This window comes from Pecten maximus, chromosome 17, assembly GCF_902652985.1.
Source record: "Pecten maximus chromosome 17, xPecMax1.1, whole genome shotgun sequence".
NCBI lineage: Eukaryota > Metazoa > Mollusca > Bivalvia > Pectinida > Pectinidae > Pecten > Pecten maximus.
This window is the reverse complement of record NC_047031.1, coordinates 27738696-27762007: the sequence shown is the minus strand read 5'-3', so window position 1 is coordinate 27762007 and position 23312 is coordinate 27738696. Positions and strand designations below refer to the sequence as shown.

General features: G+C 35.5%; 2 protein-coding genes across 2 annotated transcripts; both read left to right on the top strand.

The window, feature by feature from the left end:
- Positions 1–268: 268 nt before the first annotated feature.
- Positions 269–9201, top strand: LOC117315407 (ferrochelatase, mitochondrial-like; the record flags this gene model as incomplete). Its single annotated transcript, XM_033869587.1, is given in 8 exon segments — positions 269–417; positions 1958–2030; positions 2482–2650; positions 3724–3822; positions 4607–4714; positions 5607–5771; positions 7760–7816; positions 8404–9201. Coding segments are annotated over 8 exon segments (1003 nt in total), but the record flags the coding sequence as incomplete, so codon positions are not given.
- A 1629-nt stretch (positions 9202–10830) lies between these two features.
- On the top strand, positions 10831–14446 carry LOC117316002 (tripartite motif-containing protein 45-like). Its single transcript, XM_033870487.1, has 2 exons — positions 10831–10918; positions 12260–14446. Exon 2 carries the CDS (start codon positions 12298–12300, stop codon positions 13432–13434), a length of 1137 nt encoding a protein of 378 aa, XP_033726378.1. The 5' UTR covers positions 10831–10918; positions 12260–12297; the 3' UTR covers positions 13435–14446.
- Positions 14447–23312: the final 8866 nt, after the last annotated feature.

Below are 23312 nucleotides of genomic sequence, written 5' to 3'. Positions count from 1 at the left end.
GGGTTGCCATCAGACATTTCACAGTTCTGAAATTGTAACATTTTGCATATTTCTTTCTTTGACTCACTCGTAAACAGCAATATAAAGTGCCCTTAATTCCAGGACTTTAGGAAACAGCTTTTGTCATTAAATAAAAAAAATAACTCGGAAGAAGCCAGCTAGCTGTTCTGAAAAAAAGCAGTCAATGTTTCCCAACAAAGAAGATAAGATTTATCTGTTGTGATTTATTTCTACTCTTAGTCATATATATATTTGTTATATATTATAGTGTACTGGCTCCCCGCATCGCTAAACGGCGCACACCAAAGATACAGGAGCAGTACAAAGAGATCGGAGGGGGCTCCCCGATCAAACGCTGGACAGAGACTCAAGGCAAGGGCATGGTGGAAATACTGGACCGCATCTGTCCTGAATCTGGTAGGTAAAAAAAATGTCAGAGGAAATTCAAATACTGCACTACATTTTTGTCCTGAATGTAGTAAACTAGAAATTCAAAAACTGGACCACATCTGTCTCGAATCTAGGAAGTTAGAAATGTAAGAGGAATTTCAAAGACTTTACCGCATCTGTCCTGAATCTGGTAGGTAAAAAAATGACAGAGGAAATCCGAATTCTGCGCCACATCTGACCCTAATCTTGTAAGCTAAAAATGTTAGAGGAAATTCAGATACAGGCCTATATCTGTCCCAAATCTGGTAAGTACGAAAATGTCGGAAGAAATTCAAAAACTGGACCACATCTGTCTCGAATCTAGGAATTTAGAAATGTAAGAGGAATTTCACATATTGGACTGCATCTGTCCTAAATCTAGAAAGTTAGAAGTGTCAGAGCAGGGCTCAAAATGGCACCTATTTTAGTGGCCATGGCGCCTTTAATTCAACATTGGGGACCAGTTATTGACATATAAGGCACCTCCGTGGCCACTAAAAAAAATTGTAAAATGCAATTTAATGACTTTGTAGCAAAATAGGCCACCTGGTAAAAATATCTACTTTGAGCCCTGAACATTCTCACTACGTTACATGAACATCTAACAATCAATGTCATCGAAGCTAAATATTTTGTCACAGCATGCATCTGAAGCAAACCTTTTCGGCACAGAATATAGCTATATGCTTTCTGGGACGAAATGACTTGAAACAAATTGACAGATTATGCAAGCTATGCACTCTAGTCATGCTAACTCGGACATATACAATTCTCTTCCAAGATTCTGGAAGTAGTCATTTGATTGGCCAATCCAAAAGGTCACTCTGACGTGAACCCTTATGGGATGTTGTTAGATGTTCATGTAATGACCATCTAGATTTTAATTAGCCTGAAAAGAAATTTCAAAAACTGGACTGAATCTGTCACGAATCTATTCTATGGGAAGAAGAATAGACTGTTACAGTTGTCTTGTAAATTAGACATTTGTAAATATGATTTGTTGTTATGTAAAAGAGAGCATCCTCCAGGGTTAGAGACAGGTACCTCTGACCTCTTATACCCTGGCAATCAACTAGAGAAGATTTCTTTATGTCCAAATGGCGAGTATTTACCAAGGTAACAAATACATGAGTCACTGTGGTGTGATCAGGACTGCAACAGTGATTTTTAAAAATTGTAATACATTTGTGTTACACTCAACAGATTAAGTTTAAGTGAGAATTCTCTAGCCGAGTGTTATATAGTAACTACGTACTAGATACCAGAGTTAAATATCCATTGTGTCAATGGGTCATGGTAAACTCCTACATTGGCGCCGATGTAACAGAGCTCGTGATTGATTAGATATAAATGCTAGGGATTGAACCTGGGACCTCTGGCTTACTAGTCTTACACTCAACCGATCGAAACAGAGAAGATCTCTCTGGCCAAGCAGTTTATTGGGGCTAGTGTTTACCAGGGTAACATGTATATACTTAACAAGAACACATGAAATGAAAATTGAAAGCCTTTGTTTTTCTAATTTCAGCTCCACACAAATTTTATGTGGGATTCCGGTATGTAAACCCCCTGACAGAAGATGCCATTGATCAGATGGAAAGGTAATTTACCATCTTCTTTTTGTTTTGAAATCAAATCTCCATCATAGAGTTTTATAATACAATTTCTGTTTTTGTTTAAATGAAAGAGTTTTACAATTACTCACTCAGTATGAAAAAGTTCGAACGCTGCATAGATACTCCTTTGTGATAAATTGATTAAAACAAAGCGAAACTAATCCACAAAAATATATAAACTAGTCTACCTAAAAAACTGACACATGGTTGTGGAAGTAAGTCCACTAAGTAATGTTCACATACTCAAGGTACATTTATACTTGGTAAACAGGGTCACAATCTACTTAATCAAGTTATTGAGAAGTAAACTTGAGTTGCTTACACTTGGGTTATTGATTCAGAAACCGTGGCAATTGTAAATATATCAAAATATAATATGAAGTAATATTTCATCAGACTTATTTAAAGTAATTAATTAAAACCATTCATTATACAGTGATGGCATAGAGAGAGGGATCGCTTTTACACAGTACCCACAATACAGCTGTTCTACAACAGGAAGTAGTATTAATGCATTCTACCGACACTATGCCTCTAGAGGAGTTCCAAGTAGCATCAGATGGAGTGCAATAGACAGATGGCCAACACACCCTGGATTAGTGCAGGTAAATGAAGATTCTGAAGAGGTTCTGAATAGTACCACACAAATTAATACTCTGTATAATAGGTGTTTTGAAGACACATCAAGTATTGATGGCATTAATTAATCTAACAATGCAGGTAAAGTCAGTGTCTAATGAATTAAGTTTTGTAATGTTAAATGTCTTATCAACAGCTAAGGTCATTTAAGGACAGCCTGCCATGTATGGGTTTGGTTTGTATTGTTTATTAAGGACAGCCTCTCGTGTGTGGGAGCTGCATATGTGTGGTATGTGTGTGTATTTTGGTAGGCAGTAGTATGTTCATGTTTGTCACCTTGTAGGAGCGCTGATCTGATGCCTACTTTGATAGTGCTACCTCATTGAAGCATACTGCTGGAGACGTCCAACAAGACACCTGACTTTGTCACATTTGTATTTGGTTTGGTTTAGTATGGTTTAATAAGGACAGCCACTCGTGTGTGGGAGCTGCATATGTGTGGTATGTGTGTGTATTTTGGTAGGCAGTAGTATGTTCATGTTTGTCACCTTGTAGGAGCACTGATCTGATGCCTACTTTGATAGTGCTACCTCATTGAAGCATACTGCTGGAGACGTCCAACAAGACACCTGACTTTGTCACATTTGTATTTGGTTTGGTTTAGTATTGTTTAATAAGGACGGCCTCCATGTGTGGGTTTGGTTTAGTATGGTTTAATAAGGACAGCCACTCGTGTGTGGGAGCTGCATATGTGTGGTATGTGTGTGTATTTTGGTAGGCGGTAGTATGTCCATGTTTGTCACCTTGTAGGAGCGCTGATCTGATGCCTACTTTATAGTGCTACCTCACTGAAGCATACTGCTGAAGAGGTCCAGCAAGACACCTGACTTTGTCACATTTTACTGACAACAGGCAATGTAATATCAAACAACTTCTCAATAGCATCACCTAGAGATTGTTAAGAGAAATGGAATGTGTGATGCATGCAGGATGGAAAAAAGAAATCATCTGAGTGCTATTCGGTGAACTTTTCCTTAGAGTTCCATAACACTGAAAATTTAATTCACCATCAAACACGAATTCTTTGCTCCCATTCTAGGCCTTTGCAGAGAGTATACAAAAACAACTGGACAGATTTCCTCAGGAAGATAAAGACAAAGTGGTCATCTTATTCTCAGCCCACTCTCTGCCTCTGAAGGTAAGTCAATGTCTTAGAATGATGTTTTGTCATCTTATTCTCCGCCAAATCTCTACCTCTGAAAAGTCAGTCTTAGAATGATATTTGATGAGTTTAAATTCATCTTGTTCTTTGCCTTCTCATTATTTGCATCTGAATGTTAGCCTTACATACAAAGACAAAATTTCATGGAGTTTTTACTATTAAACAAATTGAAACAGCACAGATAAAAAGTTATATGAAATATTAATTTAATCTTGCTTTTAACAAGCATTTTCATAGGCTTACAAAATGTATGTTACTCTAAGAAAAACAATGTTGTCGTTTGTAACAATGTATCTGATTGGCTGATACAGTAGTGTAATAATTTCTAAAATGGTGGGGGGGGGGGGGGGGGGCATAAAGTGTTACCCACATTTATCCTGTCTCATTCCGGCTCGTCCTGATGCAAGGTAACTAGCGAATCTCATGGACTGCTTATGTTTCAGGGTGTCAAGCTGCAGCAGGGGCATTTATGTCTTACAGACATTTTCTAGTTTTATATGATGGAGCTATTATACAAAAAAGTGGGGTGTACTCTTGGCCTTGCAGTTTATTTACAGTACACTCTGGGTTTTTTTCTGTTACATAAATTCAAGATTATCCCTATTAATACTGTATTCATGTATTGTGTTGCTCATATATATGTTTATATTATGACATCACATGTAAAGTTAAATTTGTTGTTTTTTTAAAACAATTTGGGGATTTTTAATTTTTAGAATTTATTTTTCTTTTTTCAAATTTAAACTGATTGTGTGTTTAGGTGGTAAACAGAGGTGACCCTTACCCAGCCGAGGTAGCAGCTACCGTAAGTCGCGTGATGGAGTTTCTTGGATACTGTAATCCGTACAGACTTGTTTGGCAATCAAAAGTAAGTCACTGAACATTGTCTCCCCTGTACGAATCTAACCTCAGATTCAGTTCCCCAGTATTTGTCTTCGTTTCTTTTTATCTCATCACAAATAATCGACCAGTGTAACATTATATATATTTTGATTCAGTCACATGACTAAGTGTTAATCCCTGGGTCACGTGACTGAATCCCACACCAGATTGTAGCCTCTGACTGACCACAGTTAGGACTGAAGAAGGCCACCAGATAGTGGTCGAAAGCTACCCGTGAGTAGAATCTATTAGTTGAGTGACATTGTAAAAGATTTCGTATATTATATATTTTCCTGTTACCATACCTACTATATGTTCCTGCCCTCCATTGTTTTATATCAATTTTTTAATACTTTGTTGGCCTGGATATGCACTGTTAAAGCCCAAAGCATACACCTGTATTTGTAACCCTGGTTAATACTAGCTATTGGGCTAGGGGGAACTTTTCTTTAACTCAATTGGTGGGTTTTAAGAATATAAAGTCAAGAGGTAGCTGGTTGAAATGAAGATAATTATGATAATGACCTATGTTAAATATACATAATAATCCTTACAACAATTGTTTTACTGATCTTTTGAAAAAATGATTTAATTTTGACACTTTTCCATCGGAGCCAACAATTGTGATAAATATCAGTTGATATAACTTGTTTCGTTATTGTTGTAAGACAAGTAACACTTACATTTTTCTTTCCCTCTTTTACATCTTTTAAATTTGAAACATGTAATTGAACAATACCTACCTGTAACACATCTTACCTGAATCGAACCTGTGGATATGGGTGGGACCGTTGCTCTGGTTACAATGATTGACCTCTGAACTCTCGTGACTGATGGGTCTATTGCTGTGGTTATAAATGATTGACCTCTGTTGACAGGTGGGCCCGTTGCCGTGGCTGAGTCCCCAGACTGATGAGGCTATAGAAGGGCTGGCCAAGCGTGGTCAGAAAAACATACTGCTGGTCCCAATAGCATTCACCAGTGACCACATAGAGACATTGTATGAATTAGATCTGGAGTATGGTACAGAACTCAGTGCTAAGGTAAATACTACCAAGTCATTTTGCTTAACCTCAGAAAGCTGCTCAAAACTGTTTTTGAGTCCTCCATTTATATTCAATTAGTGTGAAGGGGGTCTGCGGTGGCCGAGTGGTTAAGGTGTCCCGACTTTAACATTACCCTTCCACCTCTGGGTTGCAAGTTCGAAACCCACGTGGGGGAGTTGCCATGTACTGACCGTAGGCTGGTGATTTTTCTCCGGGTACTCCGGCTTTCCTCCACTTCCAAACCTGACATGTCCTTAAATGACCCTGGCTTTTAATAGTATGTTAAACAAAAGCAAACAGAGAAAATGTGAAGTTAAAGACATGAGAAGAAATGAAACTTTTAATTAGTTCCATATGAGAAGAGAAAATGCTGTTATATTCAAAATTTATCATTTGATTCTAAGAAATGTTAAGCCAAATTTGGATTTTGAATTTGAAACTTCATGATTTTAAATCAGAAATTCTTATCAAGCATGTTTGTCTTAGGAAAGATTTACTACACTGTAATACAAAAATCAATGATTTCTATGAGCTTTGACTCCATGTTGAATTAGATGTTTGGTTTAGAGGTTGTGTGATACAGCTATAGGTGTGTACCTAAGAGTGGCATACTTGATTTCAACGGCAACTCCTGTATTATCTCCCTTTAGTTATTATATGTTGGTAATTTTCTTAAAGGGACATCATGGTAAAAACGTTGTAATTTTCATTGAATGTACATGTTTTGTTCCTTTCCAGTTATGTTTCTGTGCTGTCCCAATGTTCACAGTCGATCCCTATGTCCAGCTTGACCACTTGATTTAGTTGGGAATCCCCCTCTAAGTTTAGCATGGAAATTGTTTTTTTTAATTATCATGTGACTGTTTTGAAAATTGAGGCAATACAAACTCACGATAGTTTACACGGCGAAATATTTCATCTGGGTTAGTTGGATAACAATATTATATAGTGGTTTAAATGTTAAAAAACACCTTCTGTATATATTCCGGCACACATATTTATGTGTAAATAAGTGTAAACACTGTACATATAGTATAGTGACAGTAGCGATGTACTGGTACAGACTGTATAAATATTACTGAGTTTGTGTAACTATTACCGAGTTTGTGTAACTATTACCAAGTTTGTGTAAATATTATCAAGATTGTCATGACCTGCTATCCAGCAATCAAGCAGAATACAAGCAGCAACAGTATTACTGCTGTTTTCATATTTGAACTGTATTGTATTGCTTCCCCAGTTTAATTCTAGGATTGTGTTTGACCCATTTTCCCATTATACTCTTCATTGCGGAAGCTGTTATCGTTTTCAACCGCAGTCAATTCACATTGGAAGCCATTTTTGTTTTCAGGTGTTTTAGTGTGTTGTGCGCAAGCGTTTTATTGTATATGTCACAAAATTTGCATATTCAGACTATTGATCAACGAATTGTGATAACCTTTTCATAATTAAAATGAATGTTTTTTATGTACATATATCATCAAATTCGAATGGTTATTGTTCATAAGGATATTTTTTTTTAAAGATATACCCAATAATATGAAAAAATACAAAATAAAAATTGGTTAACCATGATGTCACTTTATCAATTTTGTTTCTTGACATATTTAAATATAATTAATCTATATTTTTTTCATCTTCCTAAAAAAAATGCATATGTTTTGAAAAATACAAAAAAACATGCAATTGCATTAATGATGATTATGAAGAAATAGTGACTTTTCTGGTAGTGGCAGTGCAGGCTTGTACCAATCATAAGCTTCTTAGCTTTGAAGTCTTCTCGAGCAAAGATTTCCTGTAGTAACCTGCTGTAATAATGATACAAGTAAATACTTTACAGTGAACTACATGCTTGTACTATTCATAAACTTATTTTGGGAGTCTTTCTGTGAGTAAATACTTTACTTGAATGACCCGCAGTAGTACAGGCCCCATTTTCCTTTTGTCTAAGTTGAGATTATGATTGTTTGTGTTTGTTTCCACAGCATGGTATAACCATCAAGAGAGCCGACGCCATGAATGACAGCCCCACTTTTATACAGGTATGTCGCGTGGATTTCACTGAGAAAGTTTTTATATAAAAGTTTTTATATAATGTTCAATTCTACACGTTTGCTGTTTCTTGGTTTTAAAGGTTAATATTTTTGTTTAATTTGGAAATTATTGAATACCTAAACTATTGAAAGATGACAAAATCTCCTTTTTCTAATACAATACATCTAAATGGACATTTAGAAAATATATAAAGCTCTTTATTCGGTTGAAACAATTTGTTGGTGTAAATATCTGTACCATTATATTATATAATGTGTGCACATAACCATCCCACGGAGAGAGATATATCCTTCATTGACCTCTCTAGAGGATAGCAATCCTGAAATTGTACTGGGAATTCTTTGTCATTTCAGAACCCTGATATTATACTGGGAAATATGTCATTTCAGAACCCTGATATTGTACTGGGAATGCTTTGTCATTTCAGAACCCTGATATTGTACTTGGAAATATGTCATTTCAGAACCGTGATATTGTACTGGGAAATATGTCATTTCAGAACCGTGATATTGTACTGGGAAATATGTCATTTCAGAACTCTGATATTTGTACATGGACTACTTTGTTGTTGCAGGCTTTAGCAGATGTGGTGAAAAGTCATCTCGCCTCTAACCAGTCGTGTAGTAAACAGATGCCCCTTCGATGTCCTATGTGTACCAATGCCACATGTGGAAAGGCAAAGGAGTTCTTCGTCAAACAGCAAGAGCTTCTCGACATGGGTGCTAGCAATACTGAAGGAGAACGTGTGACTGCATAATTTGCTGAAAAATGTTTTTTGGCTATGATGATGTTTGGAGATTAGAAGTTATGTATATATTTATTTGTCTCTTCCCCATTGGTGCAAATAGTTAATATGATTTTGCAGAATTCTAATTTTATTTTCAGAATTTAAAAAAAAAGAAGAATTATGTATTGATACAACTGTAAATCTTGACATAAGTACCTTTATGTTCTCTTAAGAGAAATCCTAAAAAGAGGACCTTAAAGAAAGGGTTTCTTGAAGAGTTCCATAAACGAATAAATAAACAAAGTTATCAGATACTTTGATTGTCAGGTTTTATTTTATTTTAAGATTGAGTATCACAAATTGATTCTGTCAAGTACCAACATAAGTCTTATTAATCCAATATGCAAATCAATATCAGTTTACATATTTCAATTATTGATTGACAAACATTTGCGACGAAGAGCTATGCTGTTTTCTACTACAGCTCGTGTTGTAGGAAGTACCTGGTACCCTGTGTTATTATAATTATGTAGTGGTGTTGGAGAAGAGATGGACATTTAACTAATATACGGATTATGTAGTGTTATAGCGAAACATATTTGGGATAACTGATATGTTTTGAATAAATATTATGTAAAATCTGAATGTATGTTTTTGTTATGATTAAGATACACGTATCTGGAAATATTTTCATTTTGCATGTATGATAAGCACGATGCTTGCTATTATCCATTTTTGCGTCAACAAGCTGAAAAAAAACATGTCTGACTTCATAGAAACAATATTTCCAAACGTTATCATGATGTCAACCATGAAACGTGTCAATGGTCTGTATCAACCAGGGGCCACACTGTGGCCGAGTGGTTAAGGTGTACCGACACTTTAACACTAGCCCTCCACCACTGGGTTGCGAGTTCGAAACCTACGTGGGGCAGTTGCCAGATACTGACCGTAGGCCGGTGGTTTTTCTCCGGGTACTCCGGCTTTCCTCCACCTCCAAAACCTGGCACGTCCTTAAATGACCCTGGCTGTTAATAGGACGTTAAACAAAAAAACAAACCAAACAAACTGTATCAACCTACATCTCTCTCTACTGTCAATTCTGTCCGTAAATGTATTGAAATCTTAAATAATATGGTTGATGGAAGAGTAGCAGGAAACTTGTTCGACATGACAACGACAGTAGGATTGCACCAAGTGAAAAAGAAAAAGTTGAGAAATCTATACTTTAATCCCACATACACTGTTCCCCAGTCACTTAATAAGCACCGCTTTGTAAGAGCGTTCATTGCATTTTCATGCTTAAATGTGTCTCTATGTTTTCTCAAAATTAATAAAATATGTCATGTTTTCTATCGGTTAAATCATTTTAAATTCCACTTCTGTTGACAAAGTTATAACTGACGAATAAATGATGAAAATCGAGTGTGATGTCACATGAGAAAGACAAATTTAAAGTGCATAAAGTATGTTAGAAAATGAACTAGTTTTCATGAAATAAGCTTGTTTATCATTAAATTTTCATGTGAAGATGCACTAAATGATTTCCAAATTCGACTCGATCACGAACGCTAAGTCCTTTTCTGAAAACTAAACCTTACTGGAAAATATCCCTTGGTGAAACCTTGATGTTGCACCTGAATGTATGCATGAAATGATATGTAGTACAATCAGACTGCGTTATCAGGGGCTCTGACAGCTGCTAAAGTCAGACCTGAAGTATAATTTTGTTGAACTTATTTCATGACCCCACCAACTTCGAGATAACGAGGGCCGACTGTGCATGTATATGGACATAAAACGATTTTATAGGCAACCAAATTGCTTCAACAAGCTGATAACAGATAAATATATACATGTTCCTGGCTTATTGGATGATGACTGGTCCGTGCTTTAAGGACTCCCACAACTAAATAATTTACCATATGTTACTACATACTAGTGACCCATCCCTTCATTCGCTCTTTTGAAGTTCAAATGACGTGAAATTTATATCGAATTAAAGTTTGAAGTTCCTTCTGTCGTATTAATGTTGTTATTGTATAGGTTTAATGGCATACAAGAGCACACGGGTACTCGAAAGACAGTAACCCTGACATTAACAGTACACTGGGGAACCCCCACCTGGGGAATTCCCGCCTTTTTTACACCTCGAATCCTACGTCATTCTGTTTTCAGTAAGCAAAACAAAGACTACGTATACACACAGAACGCTTGTATATGCCCATATATAATGGGTAGTTAGAGGACGAAGTCATGTGATATTCTGTCCCGGGATTCTCTTGTTGACTTCGATTTCCTGTACATACATGTACCACGCCAGGAACCAATCCACTGCCGCCAAGAATGCCAAATAATTTTGGTACGTATGTTGGAATTATCTTTACTATTGATATGATTTTTTACTTTATAAAGATAGTGGTCCAGGTATATATTTTATAGTTGTAAAACGTAATTTGTTTTTTTTGTTAATCCACGGTAAATCTTTGCCTCCATTTTAGCCCAAGCTAATGCACGTCATTCAAACAGTTTATTTATCTGTACCAGTTTACAAGAGTAGGCACCATTACAAGAACATATTTAGAAATATTTCATATCCTTTTTAAATTGTGTATTTTTTGTTAATACACAGTTAAGGTTCATGACCACACTTCCAGTAAATATTACTTGCTATACAAACACCAGGATGTTTGCTAGATTAGCTAAGGTTTTACCTGTGTTTCTTTTGAAAATGGAACACTCTTGTATTCACAAAGGCCTAACAACTCTTCCTAATAAACCAAACTGCTTGTTTGTTTTCAGCAAGAATAAATAGAAACTTTTAAAAAAAAATCTTATCTCAAAACAGGTAGTAGGTACGAAATTTTACTTCTCTATTGGTACACATATATTTACAAAGGTACTCCTAGCCTTGAATTCTTAAAATACATTTTTAATTTTAACTGCTAGTGCTGCAAACTCACCTACCCTGTGTGACAACAGACCACGTCAGAGCGGTTGGTATTTATAATCGATATTGCTAGCAGTATGTTGACAGACAAATGGATAATGTGATTGGTACTAATTACCGTAGTCACATCGTAAGAAGCCCTCGGTTAGCAGGTAAAATGAACCTGAACGGTGATTTTTATGTCAGTAGTCTGGTCATGAATGCCTTGATTGGTGTCAATATTTAGTTCAAAGTTATTTTTAAGTCCGCGTCATTTACAATTGTAATCTATTGTAAATTACCAGTCAGAGAATACGGGACGATCGATCGTGTCGCTTCCTTATGTAATTATATACACATGATTGAAACAGTCAATTGAACCGTTATTAGTTAGGTATATCTGTTGTATTTAAAATCAAAATTAAGTCACCTTGACGCTTAGAGTTACCTGTTAGTCTGGGCCAAAATATGATAAAGCACAAAACCCATCATCTACAATCAATACCTATAATTCCTTATTCGTCAGGAACAACCGAGAGGGTTTGGGATAAATTGGGATCCACTGAGCATATCCACATCTGGCTTCATATCGAAAATGTAAATACCGGGTACTAGGTTTTCAAATAATATCATGATGACGACAATATAACGTTCTCGTGTTCTTCATTAATTTTCATCTCACGAAAGCTTGTTTTGATAATGTATCCGTTAATTGTCGACATCCGTTATAGGAATGTGATTATTTATAAGTTTCATTTTGTCTTTTATCAATAGCTGATGGGTGCAGGTAACTGGCCACACGACCTTACAAGATGGCAGCCGGGGATGTCATTGAAGACATAAAGAACAAACTGGTGTGTGCCATTTGTGCAGATGTATTAAAAGACCCAAGAGTTCTTAGCTGTGGCCACACATTCTGTTTTGAGTGCATCTGGCAAGACTACCAACGATTACAACTTAAATTGGGAAAATGCCCATTGTGTCGGGAACCGTATTATCTTAAAAAGGGAGACATACATAATCTGTCGAGGAATTTTAGTGTAAATGATGTACTTGATACACTGAGGTCTGCTGGGCGAGCTCGTGTTTGTGCAGTTTGTCAAGAAGACGGTGGCATATATGTATGTCTAACGTGCAAACTAAACCTATGCAAACATTGCTCAAAATACCCAAACATTACCTGGATCGAGTGTAGTCACCAGGTGTTACACATTGACGATATGAATTCTCTCCCATTTCTACGGGATGTCATCCAACTAAGTAGAGCCAAACAAACATGTCCGATACACTCAGAAGAAGATGCAAGCTATATGTGTCACACGTGCAAGCGCGTAATGTGCAACGCATGTCGACTCCAAGGTCATATTCATCATGATATCCAAGGAATCAAGGAATCGGTGAAAAAACTTTGTCGGAAAAATATCCCTTCTTTACTAGAAACAAAAACGCGAGACTTTGATAAAACCATAGACTCATTGTCATGTGAATCATCTTTTAATAGAAACCCATCACGTCGTGTAGAAATTCGCGAAGAAATGCGCCGATATCGATCGCAAAGACAAGACTGTTCTGATTTTCACAGAGACATGTGCCATTTATTTAAGTGTGGTAGTGATAAAACAATCCTGGAAGTTTTCCATCGCCGAGAACATAAAATTAACGAGATACTTAACACCCCTACACAGTCTGTCTGTAAAAGATGGATGGTTTATATTATGTACTGTCAATTGGTGAGAATGATTTGTAGATCTGAAAGGAGTGTACGCCAATACTCGGCCATAATTAGAACTAATAGAGAATATTGTGCTGTATGCGATTCAAACAAACATCGACATAAGTTACGTTCCTATCAGGGCATCCCTGATGATCGTAGCGTCCTGTTTTATATTGTGTTGGGCATTTTCATGGAGTTGGCAATTCTACTTTTTTTTCTGTATGTGTTACGTTAGGATATATTTCAATTTCTAAGCTATATATATATATATATATAACTGCGTTATGTAATATAAGGAGTTGGTACTGTAATTGGCTAAACAAACGATAATAGTTGCCTATTACAAATTATGATAGCATTACTTCTTTGACAGCTTGTGACATAAACCTGAGTTAACCTCCTTTCTGGGGTATTGTTTTGACCTGTCTGAGGGAAGGAAACTCCCTAGTCGTGGACATTTCCCAATCAGATGATGACTTTTAATATATTTTTACTGACCTTCTAGTGTCAATTATTATAATAAAGATAATTTATTTGCTGAATTTCAGGATCAGACGTTCCGCGCTATCATCCAAAATGGTTATATTTCAAACAATTAACGTTAACATGGCCGCCTCGGTAAAAGTATTTGATGTTTGCGTGTCCTTGCATAAAAAAATATTTTGTTAAATTCGCCTCGAAATACATATCATTAGTTCACTAATTTCGTCTAACCTTGACTAGGAAGAAACTGAAACGTGTTCAGCATAAATGTATAAGTATGATACATATATAACGAAAATGATTTCACCTCGCTGGTAGGGCTCTCCCCAACCCCTGGACACCTCGGGCTTCGCAGGCATCGAAAGTATTTTGTATGTAAAGGTACACGCGGGTGTTGTTGTATATGTAGTAATATGTATGTTTAAGTCTAAGTAATCTACCAATGTTAATAAATAAATTATATATTTGATTGTTAATATATACACATAGATGTACGATGTGTAGAAAGCAGGCCAAACTAAATTTCCCTCAAAACCCTATGGTTATTCAAGGAAATTTTCTTTTTTCGGTTTCTTTTTTATCAATTTTTTACAACTCATGTATATTTATATAACTATGTGAAATATTATTTTGTTCTTAGTTATCAAAATTAAGGTGTCCTAGTTCCGAAGATGTATTTGCTTTTCTGTGTGATTGGGAAAGGAATTAATATAAGCTTTAAGCTTGTTTTCCCATCCCATTTGTTATTTTCTGTATATGTAATGTTATTGTGTCTTGTTGAATAAAATAATGTTTAAACTAAAATGATTTTAATTTTGAAAATATAAGGTAAACATTAAAACTTCTCTTTGTTTCCAACTGCAAGAAATGGAAAATGACGTAGGTATATTATCTAGCATTCATTAAAAAATATTGATTGGTAGAAGTTTTGTATTATTGTTAGAGAAACATCATCATGGGTTGTTTCAAATTTCGCTTGCAGATTCCCAATGGTCGCTTGTTGGGTGTGTTCCCTGAACGCCTACATATTTAGAACAATAGGCAGAGACATCAAAGGGAGGGTAATTATAGTCTGTTCTGTATTTACCAAGATATTTTACCTCTAGAAATCATTTGACAACTAAAGAAAACCAAAACACAAGCATATCAATTTGAAAAATTCTATAATATAGTATTAATCACATTGATATTGATAAGTTATACAAAAAGTAAGAACATTAAAATTCTGCAAGTTAATATATCTTTTCATAATTTGAAAACAACATTATCAGAATCTTTATTATAAATTGAGAACTACAATTAAACACGTTAATGTAAATTTACACATTTTGATAGGAATAACATCATTATAATCTTAATTATATAGAGCACTAGAAATGTATATGTATGCTAATTTAAAGATACACAGTTTGAAATATCAGTATTATAATCATAGAATATTACGTGTTAATATAATATCACATATTTTGATAGGACTTTTAGAATCTTAATTTATGTTTATATCATATAATGTTATACAACGGACAAAATTGAAATCAATGAATATACACAGAAAACTGTAACAGGCATGCAAATACATGTATACATGTACACAGTTGGAACAAATCTACAGATCTTTATTATCACAGTGTAGTAAAATACAAATAGGATAAAGCACTGTCCATGTTACATCAGTACAACCTTGTCCGTGTTACATCAGTACAACCCTGTCCATGTTACATCAGTACAACCTTGTCCATGTTACATCAGTACAACCTTGTCCATGTTACATCAGTACAACCTTGTCCATGTTACATCAGTACAACCTTGTCCATGTTACATCAGTACAACCTTGTCCAAAATGTTACATCAGTACAACCTAAGTGAAGAAATTCGGAGGCTGCGTCGATGTAGGATATTATATGGTTCTCCAGTCTCTGTTTCTGAAGGACAAGGCGAGTGTCAATGTTTCTGTATTTCCTGGGTCGGGGTCCAGCGCAACGTTGAAGTCTAGTTATCTCATTAGTAGACTGGCTGTATGTCCTTGAATGTCCGTATAATTGTGAAGATGTTAGGATGTGTATGGTGTACAATCTTTTTGAGTTTCCCGTGCCAGGCTTCTAAGTGGTTGGTCGTCCTTCAGGTCCGTCGTTGTCGTAGTGGTTCCCAACTGTCTCCCTCTATCCACTGGTCAACAACGTAGTCTGTGAATGGCGTAACGTCAATGTGTAGGTCAGCTTCCTGGATGTCCTCTTACGTCTTCTACTTGGTGTAGTGGTACAAGTGGCAATACAGCTGCGCGGCGAACCAGTCTCCTATAGTGTCGTCGTTGCATGGGGTGAAATGGAAAAGCATCCCTTGATGTTGGTCCCCGGGAAGACGGTGAAGAGTCTGTCCCGATGTTGATGGTGTACATCTGTCTCATAACCTATTCCTAATAAAGTTAAAGTCTAACTGAGTATTAGCCAAAGATGGTAATAACGGTATGAGTGCAAACAGTGGAATGATAAGTCCTGATGATAATTTTGAAGTTGATATAGATACATACATGTACATGTAGCTTCGGTTTTAATATCCAAGTGTCACGCCATCCGTAGCCTGGGTTACATTAACACAGCTCATCATTTTTACTGATCTCAGTAAAGTGAGCGGTTTTTACATAACAACATCATTATCTTCAGTTATCAGATATCAGGTATCAGAGAGGCGTTCAAATGAGAAAAAAGAACATTTTGATTATAACTTGTATTAAGGAAAAAAGCAAAGTATTTGATATAATTTTTAGTTTGATGAAATTGATAGAATTATCAAAAGGTATTTTATGATATCAATTTCATTGAATTATTAATAAATATTAATTTCAATGAATTATCAATAAATATCAATTTCAACGAATCATTTATAAATACTAATTTGTTAATTATTGATATTTAATAATTTGATCATTATTAAATTGTTTAAATAAGTATTGACAATTATCATGTGCATAGTTAATTCCAATATATTGTATTTTTTGTGCAGTATATTCATTGAATATTGACATTTGATTTTGATGAGAAATTCAATGAAAATTACAGGTAACATACACAGGTAAAACACAGGTAACAAAAGTGACTTCACCAGAACAGACTATAATTACTGTACAAACATAGCCAGTAGGGTGTTATTTCAAAATGCAGGCGTTCAGGGAATCAGCCGCTTGTTGTGTAGCAGGTTATTTTGGCGCTTAAAATGCTATAATTTTGATTGATCCAACCAGTTGCTAACAACCACTAGTGGTACCTCGTGTAAAGATATTCATGTAGTGGTGCTGGAGTAGAGATGGACATTTAACTAATATACGGATTATGTAGTGCATAGAAGCATATTTGGGGTAACTGATATGCTTTGTATAAATATTATGTAAAATCTTGAATCTTATTATTTGAATGTATGATAAACATGAAGATTTCTGTTATCTATTTGTGTATCCACAAGCATTAAAAAAGTATGACTTCATATAGGCATTTCTTACAAATGTCTTAATTGGTGTTTATTTTAAGTCCCAATAAATATTTAAGTCCACGTCATGCAGATATTTTTAATTCTTATAGAAGTGACAATTGAGGAGACCACGCTTTTGAACAGAAAGCAATGTCATAATAGACTATTAAAGCATAAATTCAGTAATACAGTGGATATTACTTCCTAATTAAAGTGGAACGGACTACATGTGGTCCTAACAAATGTAAATACATCGATAGGAAAGCTAATTCGATTTAAATAATTATCTGGGTGTGGATACGAGGGGAACTATATTACAAAGGCCACGATGACAGTAGAGGCAATGCCATCCTAAAATAGCAAATCTTTCATCAATATTGTACCTCTTTTTGAGGGTATTCTAGACGTATATATACTTTTTCACGCTGTTACATTCCATAAGGCGTAGAGTCTCAACTCACATAATAACGATCAACGAATAACTTCAACATACTTTCTAGCTACAGAACTAACTATGAAGCTACCTGTACAAAATTGTCGAAACTGAAATCTGCTTTCTACAGCGCACATCGCTTTATATACAATTCTCTCTATTTAAAGGTGCTTTAATTGTAAACGCCCTACCTGTTGGTGGTGAGGTGCACCCTAAATAAAGCACTTCTCCAAACAAAAATCAATAACTTCTGTATCGTGTACACAATTACATATTCACATGACACAGAATACATACGGGGAATTTATGTGGTCTGATGTCCTCTAATGAATAAATCTAGTTTAGATAAAGCGACATGTAACAAGATTTATAGTTGTTATGGACATTTCATTTTGCTGAAGATTTTCTGTTACCTTTGGTGTAGGTATATATCATTACCGCTGAAGACAGTTGGTATTCCAGGTCCACAGTTATTGTCTTTATTGGTGTATATTTTAATCAGACGTTAACGTCATGCAGACATTGAAATCTGCTGTAAATAACCATTGACCAGCGTGGCCACAATGTTAATGTATTCTATTTCTAAGTATATATTTCATACGATATCTAATCCTTCATCACATTTGATTTTTGTTGATTGTCAGTAAATGCCTTCATTTGTGTGCATATTTAAGTACGTGTCAATAAGTCATTTAATCTATTGTAAATATGTTTTTCTCATTCTCTCTTTAACTAGTTTTACAAATGGTACAACTCACTTACTTTTGTAACTTTTTAAATACACTGTATTACAATGCTACCATAATCGGAGCAAGCAAATTTCAAAAAAGAAAAGAAAATACTAGGCCTAGTGTTGTATTATGCATTGATGGCCCTGGATTGAGGGTAATATGAAGGTTTGTTTACCCGAAGGTATCATATTTCCTGAGGGCTTGCATGCAAACACAGGTACACGAAATCAAAATGAAATAGTGAGTATCCCCCAGGTAAACATAAGGCTTACACAAGGATACAGCTTATACAGTAAGAAAATGGACAAAATATAACATATATAACGTCCAGCAGGGAAAAGGCTGTATATTATTATATATTGTTTTTTGAAAAATTTGATGAAATATGCAAGTCAAGCAGGTCTCTGAATCAAGTCGCCTTTATCTAGGTACATGTATACTTGTCAGCTAATTTGACATGGAAAATCTTTATAAAAAATTATAATCGAGTCCCAATAAAAACCGGTTCAGCTGTAGACGTATTGATAGACGGATATACATAAACTGTCATAAGGATTTTACGATAAATGTAGGTAAGTTACGGAATATCAAACAACCTAAGCTTAGCATGTATAATGTGAACCAAGAATTAAATTAAACGTATGTATATACATTGACGAGGGCGACTTCATGCATGCAGGTCAGTCATGGATTTGTAAACATTAATTCATGTCTATCTGTTTATAGTGTAATGTGGCATTTTATAGGTTTTTTATTCATAATGATGCAATGGTATATAATGTATTGGGCGTTTACATATCTTATCAAAAGGGACATGCAAAAAAATGCTAATAAAAAAACTGGGTTGACTACTTGGTGATTGACTGGTTATCTTTCCTTTTTAATTATCCCACTTATAAATAACGGTCACGCATATCCTGGGATGCAATAATACATATTATTTAAGGATTAACATCAATTATTTTTTTCTGTTATACAGTCATAACAGAAAAACTGGAGTGTACTCTAAATAAACCGCGAAGCGGTTTATGAAGAGAATACACTCCAGTTTTTTATGTTATGACTGTATAACAGAAAAAATAATTAATGTTAATTCTTATAATTTAATTTCGTCTTATACGCACCAAGATATTTCACTTTCTTTGGCGAACTCTTTTCTGTGATAAATTATTACGCAACGTCATCAGCCAATCAAAAATGACGTTACATTTCGCAACGTCAAAAATTTTGTTATGGAGGTATAACAAAATTATTTCAGCCAATGAAAATGCGTGTTTCATACAAAATTAAATTATAATTATATTTTTAGTGCATGTAATATGGAGATAACGAATACTTACATAACATTATTTTAAGTGGTGAATGCATTTGTGATATTTATTATTATATAGGTAAATACAGCCAATGCTACGTAATAAATTATTTGTATAGAGAATGAGTACACTTAAATCAAGTTACACGATTACCAAATTCGACCAATGAAATTACCTTGCGAGAGCCTTGGGATTTGGTATCAGCTAGTATGACCGTTACCAAACTGAAGTATCGACGATGCGGCTTTCTATACAGATGCGATTCTAGTCAGCGTGCTCGGTAACATACATAATTAACATACACTGGGGTTACATAACGAGTGGGTGTTGGATATGGAATTCAATTTACTGGAGTTAAATATTACAAAATAAGTTACAAAGCAGAAGTTACAAAAGACACGAGCTTTAGCGAGTCGTGTGACCTATTTCTACCACAATAGTATACAGTTTGCAATGACACTTTTGTGTCGTGGTTTAAATACCCATACAACATATGCAAAATAGGCATAGTTATTATACCCTTATATAAAAAGAAACTATTTAGTATTTTTGAGAAATAATATATAGGGGTTTTCCAACGAGTGGAGATTGTTTATCATTTTTATCTAACTTGAGTAAGTTAATTCTCTACTAACGCTCTTGTCTTTTCTAAAATTATTATCTAAAATTATATTTAAAATTATAAAATCAACGAGAGTTGGATAAAAATGATAAACAATCGTCATGAGTCGGGGAAATTGTTTATCCCATAACTTATTTACTTACAAATGTAGGCTTGTTTTAAAAGTTCAAATTATCCCAACGTAGCAACTAAATTCTGTGAACCAAATCACTACGCGACAAAATATAGTTCATGTATGAAAGCCTTTCATCTGTTTTAGATGTACGACTCATATCTTCTGTACTATATTTGTAGATAGTATAATTCTACAAAACGAAATATTAGTTTGACAATCCTTGTGTCTGTGTGATTTATTAGTAGGCAACTTGTTTAAATGACTCCGCTAAAATATATTCGAAAACGACACCGTCATCGCATGGTAAACTTCGAAGCGGTACCTTTGTTTGTACTGAACATTTTGAACTTTGACCCTTTATACTCACCTGTAGTATCGGAATAGGTGTACACACGGCGCACGACAGAAAATTCGTCACGCTTCATCGACGCGCACGTCTTATTGATAGCGAGTGTAGAGATCAATATGTCTAAGAAATCAGATTCTGGGAATAAATCTACCTCCAATGTCATTGAGGAGGCACATGATGTACTGTTTGAAGGTGTGTCCAGCGACACCGATCTTGTGCTGAGACATTTAACTGAATTATTCAACAAAATGGACGTACGTTTCAATACAATGGAAAAGAGATTTTCACATATTGACGTTCACGTTAAAAAAATAGACCAAATACATGGAGTCGTCACCTCTCTTTCCACCAAGGTCAGTGACTTGGATAAAGATATGAAGAATATCAAAGCAAGGCATTCAGAACTCGAAAAGTCTGTTGTCAGTGTTCAGAAAAAATCCATTGAAATGGAAACCAGTGCGCAATCTATAAGTGATATGTTTGATGACATTAAAACGCAATCTACCGATACTGCAGCATCGTTGAAGTCCATTCAGGCTACATCCAGCAGTAACACTGCAGGTATCTCAGATCTGCGCCAGGACTTCCGTGTTTTACATGACCAACTTGATGGAATGCGCGCTGAAAGGGATGAACTTAAGTTAGTCATTGAGGATATTCGTTGTCGTTCCATGAAATATAATCTTATTTTTAACGGTTTACTCGGGGAATATCCTGGCGAGGACACAGAGCTCAAAGTTCGTGACTTTTTATTCCATGAGCTCGGTATTGATCATAACATTCAGTTTGCAAATGTACACCGTTTCGGTAAGTTCCACAAAGACAAGTGTAGGCCAATCGTCGCCAAATTTCTTTACCATAAGGACATTGCCCTTGTTAGAGACAATGCCTACAAGCTCCGAGGAACCCAATACGGTATAAATGAGCAATTCCCACCTGAAGTGGAAGCTAGGAGGAAAAGGTTGTACCCTGTGCTGAAGGGAAAAAAACGCGAGGGTTACACAGTGAAGCTGGTTAGAGACAAGCTCTACGTCAATGGTCAGCAGTATAACGCTGCGGAACTAAGCCCTAGTCAGCAAGTTGCTGGTTCCCAAGATAGTGAACACCGTCGATCGCCCACTGCATCACGCGGTTCACGTGCTGATAATCGGCGTTGGTCTTCCAATGAAACTGACCCGGAAGTTCCACGACGTTCGTATCGCGACGCGGTCGATACTACTCCCACCTCTCGCCGTCCCGACTACAAACGGAGGAGGAGGAACACCGCCACTCCAGTTTAGGGGTGTCAGAGAGATTGCTCTCCGAACAGACTCTCTTGTGTAGATGGTGAGGTTAAGATTTTATCATGGAACGTGAACGGTGGTCTGGACAGTAAACTAAACACCCCGGCTTTTAAAAACTATATACTCACCTATGACATTGTGTTTCTATCGGAGTGCTGGATCCCGAACGATTACGAATTGAACATTGATGATTTTAACACCACAGTCATCCCCAGAAAATTGACAAAGCACACTCAGGGTGGTGGTATTGTTCTGTTAGTTCGTAAAAACATCAGTAATTACATATCTGTTGGTAACCCAATCTTTGATACTATAGTACCGGTGTGTTTGCATAAACAACTTGTTGGTAAAGATATGGATATCATGCTTATTTTCGCATATGTCCCACCTAATTCTTCACAATACTATGTATACTATAATTGTGATGTGTTTGCCGAATTAGAAAATTTAATTTTGGATTTAGTAGGTTCAAAACATGTTATGTTGTTGGGCGACTTTAACAGTCGAACAAGAAATCAAGATGATTTTATATGCTATGATTTCGTTCATAATGGAATCCGTAATAATTTTGAATCTATATTTGATTATGTAGTTGATATAAGTGATGAAGAGTTACCACCACGAAACAATCCTGATGCAGGTATTAATGAATACGGAAACAGACTAATCAAGTTATGTAAGTCAACTGGTGTTAGAATTAGAAACGGTAGAGAAACTGATGGTTATTCATCTAACGATTTTACATTTTGTGGCCATAACGGTATGAGTGTTATTGACTATCTTTTAATGCCTTCTACCTTATTTGCAACTGTGAAAAAATTTATTGTTTCAAATTTTACAGAATTTTCTGACCATGCCCCTTTGCATGTTCAACTATTTTCCAAACGTTTAAGTGAATCAGATAATACAGGCGAGTCTAATTCTAATACCAGAACTAAATATATATGGAATGACGATTTTAAAGATCAGTTTCTGGAATCTGTAAATGTCAATGTGGACAAACTCAAAAATAGTGTTTTGATAGCTGATGAATTGAATCAAGAAAATATTGATGCCAGTGTTGAACGATTTACCAATGAATTACAATGTATTATGGAACCCTTTTTTATGAAAAAGACAGTGTCTGCTTCCTGTAAGAAGTATGTAGACAATAGGTCTGTGTATCCAAATGATCAAACAATTGAAGATAAGCCCTGGTTCAACGGCGAAATAAAATTATTGCGTAAACAATATTTATCTGCTCTACACACGTTCAATAAGAATAAGAATGCAGCAACGCACGCGGCTTTAGTTAACAAAAAAAGACGATATAAAATTTTGGA

Excerpts from the sequence above, each read along its gene's own strand:
- LOC117316002 (XM_033870487.1), top strand. The coding sequence starts at position 12,298 with ATGGCAGCCGGGGATGTCATTGAAGACATAAAGAACAAACTGGTGTGT.